This window comes from Mastigoproctus giganteus, chromosome 4 (genome assembly GCF_048544385.1).
Source record: "Mastigoproctus giganteus isolate SK-2022 chromosome 4, ASM4854438v1, whole genome shotgun sequence".
In the NCBI taxonomy this organism is placed as follows: Eukaryota; Metazoa; Arthropoda; class Arachnida; order Uropygi; family Thelyphonidae; genus Mastigoproctus; species Mastigoproctus giganteus.
The window spans coordinates 228,301,857-228,316,444 of record NC_143578.1 but is presented as its reverse complement, the minus strand read 5'-3'; the positions used below and the strand labels follow the sequence as shown (position 1 = coordinate 228,316,444).

Sequence of the window (14,588 nt, the reverse complement as noted above, 5' to 3'; positions counted from 1 at the left end):
TCTCTATTACGAGTGAAATGTGCGCATGATAACAATAAATTAATTTTATAGTAAGTTTCATGCTAGCGCGTGCGTTACGTAATTCAGAGTTAGCTACCATGGTTACGAACGTGCACATACGCAACAATGAATTATTAAACTGCTAATTTCGAACGCTAGGTGGGTTCTTTGAGCGTGTGAAAATTTATTAGGATGTTGAAAATTACTTAACTGGAACTACGATCGGCATTATTAGGTGGAAGAATGTTGCCATATCAGATAAAGGTTACAATGAAAGAGCTCTTTTGGTAGAACGTTGTCTTTATCCAGTTGTTCAACCTCGTAATTTCCAACTGGCGGGAAATACTGCTGATAAACTTAAATCATAAAAATACTTTTGATTCCGGGCAGATTTATAGTTCATAAAATTAATGTTTGGAACAATGCGAGCTACTAAAAATTGCTACCTCGGCTCAGTGACATGAAAACCGTATCCGTGCGTTCAGAGGGAGCCACTGAGCCAAGGAGCGTAAATTTTAAATAACAATGTAAACGTCTGATAATATGGGCGAACTTATTGAAATTAAAACAAAAATCTGCCGCGTTTCAGAATTCATTTAGAGGGTTCACTAAACAATCAACGCTGCGTCAATATTTACTTCATGCAAACAAATGATTGTTAGATGGGCAAACATGGCACGTGTTTGTTTTGGACGCCAGTTCGTTAACAATAATAACGGCAGACTACTATGTTGTATTCAAAACCGCGTTGTCGGTTATTGTTACGCAATATTTACTGCGTGTAAATTTCATGATCTTTTGGTAATTTTCATGATCTTTTGGTTCTTTTATTTTCTTTTTTTATTGTAGGAAATTAGCTTGATGTAAAGCCATAAGTTGGGTATTTTCACAGCTGCGCTGTTCGTTTGTTTTTTGGAGTTTTTCGATTACGGGTTTAGAAAGTAGTAGCTTAAAAGCAATTTTTTTACAGCCCATACTTAGTCAGCACCATTGATTCAGTGAAGCGTTCTCCCATGAAGAAATTTTCCCTGGGGGCTCCAGTTGATTTATTTTCTTTTTTTTTTTTTTCTATTCGGAGATTCTCTTTTTAAAAAAAAAACCGCAAATAGCTAAGCGTAAAAAAGTACCGTACGCACCTACAATATATTCACTTTTAGGACACCATTAATTTGTAAGAATTCAGTCTGGATGAACAGCAATACTAAGCTGAAGAAGAGGCAGAGAATCATACCACGAAATATACTTTGTATATATTTCAAGGAGAATCAAGAACTTGTTGCCACCGATATAAAACCTTAGAGAAGTAATAGAAGGCTGGATCTCATGGAGTTTATCTTCTGGCAGCATCTTGTAGATCATTGGAATGAATTGCCTACCACAGTGGTCAAGGTGGAAAGTTTTTTTTAAAGTTCAAAGCGGAATTAGATGAATCACTTTTTTAATGATGGGCAAGTATGAGTGATTGGGGATTTGTAATGTTCTTTCCAACTTTTTGGTAGATGCAGAAAAAATTCACTTCCTTTATTATTTAGCCAATCTAATACTAATACAGAAATTGTATATCTAATTATCATCAATATTTTCAAATATCAGCTCGGCCATCTTTAAATTTTAGCTTACAAGTACCATTACCACGTACATGCAGCCTTTTATGTGAGGGTTTCTCCTGTCTGATTTCTCAATGGGCTTAGACATTTGCCCCTTTCCTAAAGAAAGTAATTAAACTACGGCACCCTGTCTACTCTGTGTCGGACATGTTCTCTAAACTTAGTAATCAATTTGGTTCATGAAAGAACTCCCCCGCATGAGTAATCAAAGCTAAGTACTTTGCGTCCCCACGAGACCAACTGAATTTCCTGGCTGCGACTTGTGGAACGGTGGGTGTTCGTAACTTGGTTCCCCATCTCCCCATACAAGGATTTTAATTCCCGTAAGTAACTTCAAAACTTCAAATAGCTGACACCGCCAATTCAGAACAGTTTGGATGGTAAGTTGAGTCCAGGCCGTTCTCAGACCATTTTTCCAACTGAAAGATCTTCTGACAGACTTTAATGCTAGAATTTCTATAGCTTGCCGTTTGTACATCTGAGCGAATATCGGCAGTATGAGGCTATGCCTGAACACCCATAAAAGGCACCCAGAGGACTTCTCGGTACCATTCACCAACTCTATGATTTATGCGCCTCAGATGGTGATGAAAGTTTAACGTCGACGACATCTTTGTTTACATTTAGATTTTAATGGCCGTGGACTATTCTTAAATGAATCCTTTGTCGCTCGCACCTCCTCTGACCCAAATCCCACACTGTTGTGATCACAACAATGCAGTTTATGTCTGTTGCCATAACAACCAGAAGCGTCTCGTCCAGCTACATGCGATCAACGTGCTACATTCAAAAGGCGCCTTGCTCTTACGATATGCGACCTATTAAACATTAATCTTGCTGGCCAGCTTCTGGGTTATTATCCTCTGCTGTTGTTAAATATTAAATTACTATTTGCTACACTTCATAAGTCATTTAAATTTAGATTAATCCCACGAAATTGCAAATTTGGCATTCGATTTCACAACTTTAACCTTCTCATTTGTTAAGAGGGATATCCGTTGTCTACATCGGTTGCTATAGTAACCTGAAGACTGATTCTCTACGGCTTGCAACGTAGTTTTTACTGTATATGTGCAAACATAAATATTAAAATGGTTGTTCCGTGAATGGCTTCACACACATTTGACACCACTGTAAGTTTTAACTTTTAGGGTTTGAAATAACTCACGTGAAACGAAGAAAGCCGATTGCAAGTCCAGTAATCTAATATAACGGTAAAAGAGTTTTGGAAAAACGTAAAACCTAATGGTCATAATTGCTACATTAAAGTAGTGCGACAGGCCATATCTAGGAGGTAAGTTTGGAGCAGGGAAGGGGGACGAAACCCCTGAGTGGTTCTCTGGTGAACAAGTCTCCGCTGTGTAGAAACACTTGCTCTAACAACAGCACGGTTTTCGTGGTTCCTCTAATGGCAACAATCTAATTTACGGAAAGTGCGAACACATGTGTTTTGCATCGTCTCGCTCCTGCCGTATCCATGGTAACGGAGAAGCAGTAGATCCTGCATCCAACGGGTAAGGTCTGAGACCTTGAACTAATTAGTGGGCTACGTGATCATCTCTGAAACAGGGTTCCTCAGACGACGCACCATCTATTCTAACGATCACTATTTGCGCAGACAGAGATGGAGAATTATGATGAAGCTTCGTGTTGTCCCCCCTCCCAATACAGAAGACTAATTGCATCTCCTGCCACCTGATTATAGAGATTTTTGTCCGTCGCACTAATAAATTCTTATCGGTCTCTCTCTCTCTCTCTTTCTCAGTTGCTTTCTTGATGGATATTTTTTTTAATTCTTTGCATAAAAAAAAACAGAATAGTCAGGCGTTTAGCCTACGTAATTTTATTATGGCTACGCCATCCGTAAAAAAATGTCACTAACAAAAAGTAACAGTGCACCCTGTAAAGAACGAAAGAACTTACAGATTTATTCATATTCATCGAGCTCAGGTAGAGGTTTTTGATTGCGTATTCAGTATAGTATGAATATTAACTTATTATTACACCTAATTTAACTTAGCCAAATATAAATGATGTCCGTTTGTCCTCTGTGTTTTTGGGAAGAAAAGGATTATTTTTTATTGATTTCTTACGGACCTTCTGTCCTTAAAGAACAAGACGGTCCAAAAGAAATCCTAATGATGTTCCATCGTAATAATTCAAGCAGCAAAACACACAGCTCACAGTGAGAAAAATTTCTGAATCAGGGTGAACGATTACCTTATTTTCCAGACAATAAGACGCCGCACCCATGCTTCAGAAGTCAAATGTTAAGAAAAAATATGCTATTGCATATATTTGACATAGATTCACAAGTGCTTAGTGATAAAAAAAATGGCAGTGCAAAACCTTTGATCGTCTTTATAGAATGCCCTGTAAAGTGCAGACAACAGCTTCCAGGAGAGCTCGTGAAGTTTTGTCAATGATATACAGAAACTTTGCTAGCAGAGATTAAGGAGGTGATTATGCCATTGTGCAAGGAAATGGTTAGGCCTTATCTTGAGGACGGTGAGGACTGCTCTGGACGCCTAATATTAGAATGGATGTGTGTCTGTTGGAACAGGTGCAGAGAAGTGCAAATAGATTAGCATCTCTCACTTACCACGAAACACTCTAGGGCTGCAAATTGAAATATCTGTAAAGTAGATACCTGCCAGGGGCCCATTGAATCGTTAGAACCTTTAAATGGATTGCGTAAACGCTCATTACATCCTTCCTCGGACAACACACATAGAGAAACATAAATTTAAATTGAAAAAGGATGGTTGCAGGATAGTTGTGTAGAAATTTGCCTTCAACCAAAGTGTAATTTATTGTTGGAACAGATTTCCATTTATAGTTGTGGAAGGGGTTAGCTTGAATAAATTTAAATAAAGGAGTAGACAAATTGTTAGATTAGGATGGAGTGGGTTATTTGTTTTTGGCCGATGCCGCATAAGGTTGCTTTCTTTCATCCCAACTTCCATTAATTTTTCACTCATTCGCATACCTATGAAATTGTTGGTTGCTTCATTCGTCCTGGTGGTGTGGTTTCGATCCTTCATTTGTGTCTCCATCCATTTGGTTCAATTCTCATGGATGGACCAAATGGATCCAATCTTCATTACATTTCAAGGGTACAGCTCTAAAACGGTGTTCGCATGCCGGCCGCTAGTTAGTACACTGGACCGAACCTATTGGTAACTCTTTAGGAGGCTTCCGAATCAGCTAGTGTATAATCTTGCTACCTCTGCTCTGCCAGATAGTGACTGGAGGGAGTCCAAGTAGTGTGTATGCGGGGGGCATTGTCAGTGAAATTATTCTTGTAGGAATGAAATCCTTTATCCCACACTCCACTTTAAAATCTCGACCTTTACCTAAACCTTGATTTTCCAATAAATGTGCAAAGGCTGTTCAAGAGAACAATGTTGCATACCGTAATTGGCTTGTTTCCAATTCTTCAGTTTCATTTCCTGCCTACACCAAAGCTCGCAACAATTGTAAAGCAGTTATTAATCAGTCCAAACTAGATTTTGAACAGACTAAGAGTAGAAAACTTGCTTCTTGCTTTAATGGTAGCTGAGCATTCTGGTCTCTTGCCAAAGCTATTGGCCGCAACCGCAACTTTTCCCCCATCTCTGCTCCCACCTCTGTCAAAACCAGATGGTTCTGTTGTCACTACAGCCAAGGATAAAGCTGACCTGATAGCACCCCATTTTCTTCCAACTCTTATATTAATGATCTTGGTAAAACACCTCCCACCATTCCCAATACGCTCCATTCAATGCCTCCTGTGGTCTTCCGTCAAAAGGATGTCAGAAGGATTTTGACGAATCTTGATGCTAAGAAAGCTCCAGGTCTTGATGATATTTCTCCACTTGTTCTCAAAACCATATTCCCCTGAACTTACTTCTGTTCTTTGCCGCTTTTTTTAACTTTCGTATTCCAAAGGTATTTTTCCTTCTGCTTGGAAATTTGCTCATATCCAGCCAGTTCCTAAAAAGGGTGACAAATCCCTCCCATCCAATTATCGTCCCATTGCAATTACTTCCACTCTTTCTAACGTAATGGAGAAATCAATTAACCGCCAACTCTTATTTAAACTACCTTGAAACCTTCTGTCTGATCAACGATCGCCAGTATGGATTCCTCAGTGTCGATCCACTGGTGATATTCTGACTTATGTTACCCATTAAGGACAAATTCAATGAAAAGGTCGGTGAAACACAAGCAGTTGCTCTTGACATCTCAAAAGGCTTTCGATCGTCTTCTTAACAAGCTTCTATCTTATGGTTTGCCAACTGTTTTTTGTAATTGGTTATCCAGTTTTTTAAATCTTTTCATCAGATTCAAATTATCTGACACTTAAATGTCTTTTTTAGATATCGAAATTAAACGAAATCACCTCACTGAGGGTGATGGTAGATGGCTCTCTGTCTCCTAACTTCTCCACTAATGCTGGTGTCACCCCAGGGTTCAGTTCTTTTTCCCACTCTTTTCCTCTTTTATATTAATGACCTTCTTCCATTGACTGGAAATCCTATCCATAGTTTTGTCGATGATGGGGGACTATTCTTCTGAATTGGCTTCTATAATTCCCGCTCTCTCTTTCAAAACACGTGCCGCCACCAGCCAACATCCATTTACTGTCCAACTTCAAACTCACAGAACCAACTTATCATCTTCCTCGTTTATTCATTCAACTGCCGTTTTCTGGAACAACCTTCCTTCATACGTTTTTCCTGAAAATTACAGTCTACAAAAGTTCAAGTCCAATGTCAACAAATATCTTCTTTCGTCTTCTCAATCTCCAACCCAAGCACGGTACTAAGTACTATAGGTTCCAGTACCTCTCGTGTTTGGGGGTTTCATTAAAAAAATGGATGGAGTGATGTTTAGAGATAGATAAAAGCACTTGAGTATGCCTTCGGATTATAAGATGCAGGAGATTTTAGAAAACACATTCTATCAAAAAATGCGCCTTGTAGTCTGGAAAATTCGGTGTTTTTTACTCTCCGTATAGGTCAGACTTGGCTCCATCCCGATATCGTTTAATTTCGATATCTGAAAAAGACATTTACGTGTCAGATAATTTTAATCTGATGAAAAGTTTAATACGCTGTGAAAATTAGCTTCTAAATAGCGACTCTTTATTTCACGAAGGTCCGTTTAAGCTGGAATGAATACAGAAGTAATAGATTCATATACTACCAAACTTTTCTCCTAAAAGGTCAAAAATCACGGCCTTGTAATTTATCAAACTAGAAATACTAATAATTTTTCTAATATCCATTCCTACCAAAATTTGTTTGATTTTATCCTAAAATTTAGACTTGAATCAAATATTTCTTTCGTGCAGAGTGCTGCTGTATTCTTCTTTGAGAAACGAGTTGCCGAGAAACTGCACAAACCCAAGAGAAAAGAAACTATAACAGAAATCCTGAGGTTCAGCGTTCGACAACTGGATCGATTGAAACATCCGAGGCTACTCACTCTCTATCATCCTATAGAAGAGTCGAAGTAAGTGACTGTTTCCAAATCCCAATACTTTCTTCAGTTTTCGATAACACGAGCATCAAACAGAAACAGTTCTTTAAAAATGCAATGGAATATTTCAAAATAAGTTTTGATATTCTTGTAGTGTAGATAGGTAGGATCTGATCTTTGGTTTTTTTTTTTGAGTGTGCTTAATCCTGTTTTTTTTTTTTTTTTTTTTCTGTAGTGATACACTGGCATTTGCGACGGAGCCTATACTGGGGAGTCTGGCGAATATCCTTGGCTGCTTGGAAGAGCGACTACCACAGAATCTACCAAATACTGTGCGTGATTACATTTTCCTGGACATTGAAATCAAGTACGGACTGTTACAGGTAAGACTGAGTTTACTAACACCAGATTTGTAATAAGCAGAGTAGCCTGATACTACAAGATACATTTACTGTCTGGAATCAAAGATCTAGCTGTACTGAGACAATTCTTAGAAGCCAATGATTACTTTCTTTGTAGTTAGTTTGAGGTAGTTGCACCAAACTATCCCGGAATCAAAAAATATTTCCCCCCAATAACTACAAATATAAATTCTATTTTCCAAATGCGATTGTGTTCTCTCGATAGTCTGCTTAGAATCTCTTGGTTGGTCTGAGATGCTTACGAATGTTCTTGTAAAGTTTTCTCACTGATTTGACCAGTTATTTTGCAGTTATTAGAAAAAAAACGAAAAGTTTGTGCAGCACAATATTATAGGAATGTTTCCGGATATTTCAACGCAGTAGATTTTTAAATCATGGTGATTATTCTGGTCCCTCTGAAGACCAACGTCTAGTACTCAGCGCCAAGTCTTCTGTGTATTTGTTGTTTAGCTTATGTTGAAGCCTTAACGGCATTTGCCTCTAAGCTTTGTCTTGAGTTTATACATATATCTTTATTGCAATCAGCGAAAATTTTACATGGATGCCTGATGCAATACCCATAACAGCAAAAATGCTAGGGGTTTAACATAAAAAGGAACCAAAACAGGTAAAAACAAAAAATAAGTTGGAAACACACCGAATCAATGAAAAACAATAACAGTCACAAAGCTGAAGACGAAAGATGCGCTCTAATGATACTCTTCTGTAGGATTTGTCTTCAATGAATTTCTTGTATTCAACAGCCATCTCCTGTACATTTTGAAGCATCTCCATGGGCAGGAATCTGTCGCCTTTCCTGAGCCTCCACGCTACATACTGTACAGAAGGGATTGATTGTTTGGATTTTAATGGCGCATCAGCAATACAGAAGGGTTTCAGTTTAAATCCTCCATGACGGTATGGTGGTTTCGCCACTCGTTTGGAGAGGTCTTGGTTAGAATCCCATCAAAGACTGGAAGAATTTCTAAAGATTTCCTCAATCGAAGTTGTAGTTCGCCAATTTCAAGAGGTAAAAACCTTACTCCTGAGTTATTCCAGGTTTTCCAGCCCACCCAACGTGCAAACACCGCCACCAACATAGAGCTAGCTTGAACTTAGAGATAAATACCGTTATCCGCAGTTTTAAAGGCTGAACAGGTGAATCCGATTTACATTTGAAAATCTGAGACACCGCAATGACAGATTTTTGGAAGTGAATGGCTGCTCATCAGCCAGCGTGTGGTTTCTATTAACAAAGCTAGGTCGAACTGTAAACAATGTATTTTGTCCAAGCGAAGCTGTCGATGGAACCAGAATGATCTCCATAATCGGAATTTGAGCACAAAGCGTACGAATTTTATTTTAATTTCTGCGTTTTAATATCCTCTCCACCAAACAGCAATCTTATAGTATTGTACTGTTTAGGACAAATTCAGCCCAATTCTAGAGGAAGGAACGCTTAACGGCTATTGTGTGTTTAAATGGAAGCTTTACTTCCATAAGTTCAATGGAAGGGCGTTGTCTGTTCAATTGTATACATGCAAGTCAGAACGATGCTCGTGGTTTCTTTCATTAAAATTGTTTTACAGCGATACTAATATGGGAACTCATCGATACTATTGCCTGATCTGGGAAAATCCCCCTTGAAATTGAAAGATAACAAAGTTAAAACGAGTTAACAAGTTCCTGTTGGCTAAAAGGGTATGAGAAAACACAGCCAACATCATTGTTGTTGCCAAGGTAATACAAGCCGTTGTCCTCTCTCTCTCTCTCTCTCTCTCTCTCTCTCATGTAATTTTTTGCCATTTTAAGCTTCCATTTCCTGAGCAGCGTCGCTTCCTGCAGCCGCCTTCTTGCTCTCCTTCTGGAGGAGATTGCGTGAATGGTGATCACACATGCTACAGTTTTCATTACGCGCCGTATCATCCGTTATTCGCGATATTGAACTTCTGTAAAAGTTAATCAATAGCTGCCTATCTGAGCCGGCCATTACATTTTGACGACAGAAATAGAAGCTTTTATCTGAGGACTGGATTATCACTGATGCGAACTAAATGGGAATACTTAATTACCGAAGCTATTGCAGAATAACCATCAGAGAACAACACTGCAGGGGTTTCCAGGAGAAATGGGAGGAAGCAATTGATGTTATGTATCTAGACTCCACTTTATCTTCTCCAGAGAATTGTTGCGAAGCAGTAATCAATTGTGATCCATTAAACGCAAAATCAAGAGATAATTAAGGTAATATGTAATCACTCGATACTTGACATCCTCGGATGCTGGCCTTAATGAACTTTCCAACTGTTCGTACAAGTTCCGATGCGCAACATTATTGTCTTTATCTGTCAGTTAACGTCAGCTCAGAAGGCAGAATTCAAAAGATGTCTTTCTTTCACACACACACACACACACACACACACACACACACACACACACACACACACACACACACACACACCATGTTCAGCGTGGAAAGTGAGACTGGCCATGACACATCAAACAGGACATTGTACACTATATGACCAAAAGTATTCGGATATACACAGGCGGTTGCAAAAGGACTTTTTGTTCAGAAAATCATAATACATATTAAGGGCATATTTGGCCTGTAGGACTTCAATCCCCTCCTTGGCATATTTTCTACCAACTTCTGGTGTATGTTGCCGGAATTCGCTTCCATTTCCCCTTGCTAAGTAGCGGTTACATCCAGTTTAGAAGACCATTTTGGCTGCAGTCTTATCTGGCACTGCAATTCGTCCAATAGGTGTTCAGTGGAGTTGACGGTCGACCAGTCCAACGTGTTGACGTCATTGTCCACAAATTAGATCTGAATAACATGGGGTGATGTCCTGCTGACACTGACAGGGCCCTTGTCCTAGAATAACAGTATAGGTAGTGCATAATTGTCGAAAATATCCAATGAGTCATGGACTCCGTTATTTCAGGCACCAACGGGCTCAGTCTGAAGAAGCTGAAGCGGACAAAGCATAAATCGTCTTTACAAAACTTCATGGCTGAGATGGTACACTTTAACAGGAAGGACTTGACGAAAATCTCCACAGCCAACTATATCCATGGAACTAAATTGTGTAGTGAGACTTATCACTCCACAGCAATTTTATTTATTTTGTGTAAAAGTATTCAAGCTTATGCTACTATAGTAATACGGATTGGTTGAGGGTAGGGTGTTAGAAAACATTTCCACAAACAGCCACTAGATATATAAAAAAATAAATAAATAAACAAGATCAGCAACTTAGACCGTATTATGCCGTATACATGTCTGTAAATGTGTTTTTTGGTCGATTTGCTGTTTGCCGGGAGAAAAAAAAATATGCTTCCCTCTCCTGAGACCGACTAACTCAGCCACGTTGTAAAAAAGGCCCGTAAGGTCTAGCTTGGTGTAGGGTCCGCCATTCCTGGGAAATAGATGAATAGAAAACTGTGCTTTGGAGGAATGGATCACAGTACATGGTCTACCAGTCTGAAGGTCATGCCTGAGTGTGGCGGATGTCTGGAGAAAGTTACTGGCCGAACTTATATCGTCCCGACAATGACGTTTGGTGGAGACAGCTTGATGGTCTGGGATTGTTTTTTCCTGGGACTATTGGTTGTTTTGAACAAAAGTGTGAATGCTGAGGTCTATCTAAAATCATGGATAATAATGCATTAGATACTTTGTGGCAGTACTTCGAGGAAAGCCCATACCTGTGTTAGTAGAGAAATGTTCCATGTCATACTGCTTGTGTTGTGACGGGCTGATTTGAGGACATGAGCTTCGAAAAGTTGGACTGGCCAGTCCAGAGCTCTGACCTCAATCCTGTTGAGAACTAAAAACTTGTGGAGTGTTCCACAGAGACTGGTTTCTGTTGCTGTAGGGTTTTAGGAGCGTTAGCAACTAAGGCCATATTGCTCCGTGTCTACTGTCTCTAAATTGTGTATTCTGAGGTCGATTTTCTGTTTGCTGGACGAAAAACCATGCTGCCTCGCCTGAGACCGACTAACTCAGCCACGTTGTGAAAAAGGCCCATAAAAATTCCTCTCGTCATTGACGTGACTCGAACTCAGGTCTTTTCCATCCGGTATTAGGTATTAGGTATTAGGTATTAGGTATGTTCGGGGTCTGACGGCACCTGGGATTTCTCCCATCTCCGCGTATGTTCTCTGTATCGGACAAGCCAGAGATTTAAAAGTGTGTGGGATATGTACTGTGTAGTTTGTTGTGCCCATTGTTCGTCCGGCCTGTTAGCCGCCGGGCCCCTAGTGAGACCCGACGTTACCAATACCTGCCACAGGGAGGCCGGCCGGGTGTTACCAATATTTGTACTCTGGCTGGTCTTGCCACTTACTTTCCTGGGATTTTAGTGGCTAGGACCAAAAAAAAAAAAAAAAAAAAAATCGAGGTTGATATTAGTGATACAAGTTAGTATTAATATTGCGAGACGTGGGGCTGTGCGGTGAAAGTGAGTTTTAAAAACCAAATAGGTTCGGGCAAGAATTTTGATGTTCTCTTTTGATTTTGACATGTAGGGCTAAACGCTGTGCAAGACAAAAGTTTGGGGGGAGGATGAAGACTGGGGGGAAGAAATTGGAAATAAGGGGCCGACAGAGTAGATGGCCCCTGCAGGTAGTGAGGCATGCCCGTGCCCCACCAGAGTGAAAAAATTGGGGAGGCAAGGAGAGGCAAGCCTCTCCTCCCCAGGAGTTTGGAAAGAAAGATCCGCTCAAGAGAGTGCGGATTTGGGTCGCCAATAGGCTGTTCCGGCGGGAGAGTGCCACGTATGTCGTCTCCATCAGTTTGCAGGCCCTAAAAAATTGGCCGTTGAGTCTCATCTAGGTGGGACACTAATAGGGGATTAAATCTGGATGTCATCCTTCCAGACTGCATGTGGTCTGGGGCTTATTTTCTGGTCATTATCTTGGGGTCATAATCAAGTCTACTGGCTGTCATTATGGGGTTTTATCCCTTCCGTGATGTTTGCTAGTCCTTACACTACCTTTTGTCATTATGTAGTGGGTCTATGCTGCAAGGTCTTGGGGCAGTGTCCCTTTGTTCTGATGTCACGACTATTTAAAGGTGTTTTTTCGCTTCTATTGGCGGTAATCATGACTCTTGTAGTTCGACAATCTATCCGGTGTGGGAGGACGGCGATTCTACCAACTGTGCTAACGAAGAGGACCACGGAGACTGGAGGCTATTTGAAGGCTAAAGGTTTCAACACGCCTTATTACTTTTCTCGGAAGAAGTATAAAAGCGGCTAATGGGGGAAACCTGGGGTCCGCAACAACTACACTTAAATACTTAATTACTAATTTCTTGTAATAAAGGTTATTTTTAGAGATATGTATACAGATATGAGTGGTACAGAGGCATACAAGTATACACATATGAAGGGTTACAGGAGCAACGATCACGGTTCCTTTTCGTTTTCTGTTTTTTTTGAAAAATGCGGAAATAATTATTGAACTTCTAAAGTACGGTCGCGGTTAATCATAATTAAAAGTCATCCCCAAAGCTGCTGGAAACAATTTGTAAGAACACTCAAGTTCTTTCCGAATAATCATTGTTTCTGACTGGCAAATACTCAATAATTGTATCTATCCATTAGGTGCGGCTGATGAGATTTTGCCGTAGCCGTGCTTAATCTTTAGAAGTCTTTTTTTGTGTAGGATCGATTGCTACTGACAATACAGCAAACACTAATGGACATTAAGAGTCTCTTGGCTTCTGGCGCACAGTAAGGCCGGCTCAATAACTGACATTAAGCTGAATTGTCTCTCTCCAAGATGTACTCATTTCAGACAATGTCGTTTTGTGTCTGCTCCTTTTCTTTTTAACAGTACATTTACATACGTGTCGCCTTCTCTTTTTAACAGTGTAGCTCCCGCTTTGCTGATCATGCGCATTTCTAACATTGCAGATACAACACTGCACAGCACGTAGATTTATAGAAGTAGCACCAAAATGGATTGGACTGGACTTCTTTCCAATAGCGTAGATACGCGTCTGTCTGTTTTTATACTTTCCCGTTCTTCCAATTGATTTTTTTTTTTTTTTTCTATTTTCTTCGCAATCGCCTCTCGCAGATTATTTTTTTGTTCCTTCGTGTTTTTGCTGTCCGTGCAAAAACACTAACAATCAAGCTGCACACTACATTGACTTCTGGAACACAATGCTATCAAATAATCGCTTGGTGACAAATTCCATCGACTTCTCTTGTTATCCGCCAGGCTTTTGGAGTGTAACTCCCTTTATTTGTCTCCCTATCTGGACAAGTGCCAAAAAACATGCTTAAGACAATTTCTGAGCAAGTGAGGTGTAAGTGGTGTGGCGGTGCTGATAGTGTTCATCGGGGTTTAGGACTCCAATGAGGGACTCGAGCATAGTTTTCCACTTCCTTTCTTTTATCGATTTTAATATTAAAACTCCCAATCGTACCATGTATCCGCGCCAGTCTCTCTCTCTCTCTCTCACTGAAATTCGATGTTTGAATGTAGTTACCGGTGTTAGTATAGGTGCCTGTTTTTAGGTGGTCCCATGGAGATACTTGTAAGAAACTCTTAAAGAGAAGCTATGGCGCAATTTCCTTCTGTTACTTCTCCAATATTTTATTCTTTTTATTTTGTATTTATTTTCAGTTGACTGAAGCTCTCTGTTTTCTGCACTACACCTACAAGCTGATCCATCGAAACCTGTGTCCACAGTCCATCATCATCAACACCAGAGGGACCTGGAAACTGGCAGGATTGGAGTTTGCTGAGAAATGCAATGAATCCGACATGATGGTAAGTATTTGCCAATTTCTGTGAAGCACAGTGCAGTGATACGTCCTTGTAGGTTGCACAGTGGTTATAATCACCGCCCTCTCTCTCTCTCTCTCTCTCTCTCTCTCTCTCTCTCTCTCTCTCTCTCTCTCTCTCTCTCTCTCACTGGTAAAGGCCTGAATCCCGTTAATGAGCCGAGGAATTTTTGTGGGCATTTTTCTCAACGCTGAATTAGTCGGTCTCGGACACGGGTTTTCCTCCAGCAGAACAGCAACCCGACCGAAGAAAGCATGCAGTAACATAATACAGTGACGATTCATGGCTTTAATTGCTTTGGAGCTTCTTT

At 40.1% G+C, this 14,588-nt stretch overlaps 1 protein-coding gene across 1 annotated transcript in view; it reads left to right on the top strand.

The window, feature by feature from the left end:
* LOC150087461 (SCY1-like protein 2) overlaps positions 1 to 14,588 on the top strand; it is a 412,155-nt gene that overhangs the window by 369,233 nt on the left and 28,334 nt on the right. Inside the window, exons 3-5 of the mRNA XM_090372082.1 lie at positions 6,946 to 7,106; positions 7,309 to 7,456; positions 14,117 to 14,263. Coding sequence (XP_090228208.1) covers positions 6,946 to 7,106; positions 7,309 to 7,456; positions 14,117 to 14,263 — 456 coding nt within the window. The remainder of the gene's footprint in view (positions 1 to 6,945; positions 7,107 to 7,308; positions 7,457 to 14,116; positions 14,264 to 14,588) is intronic.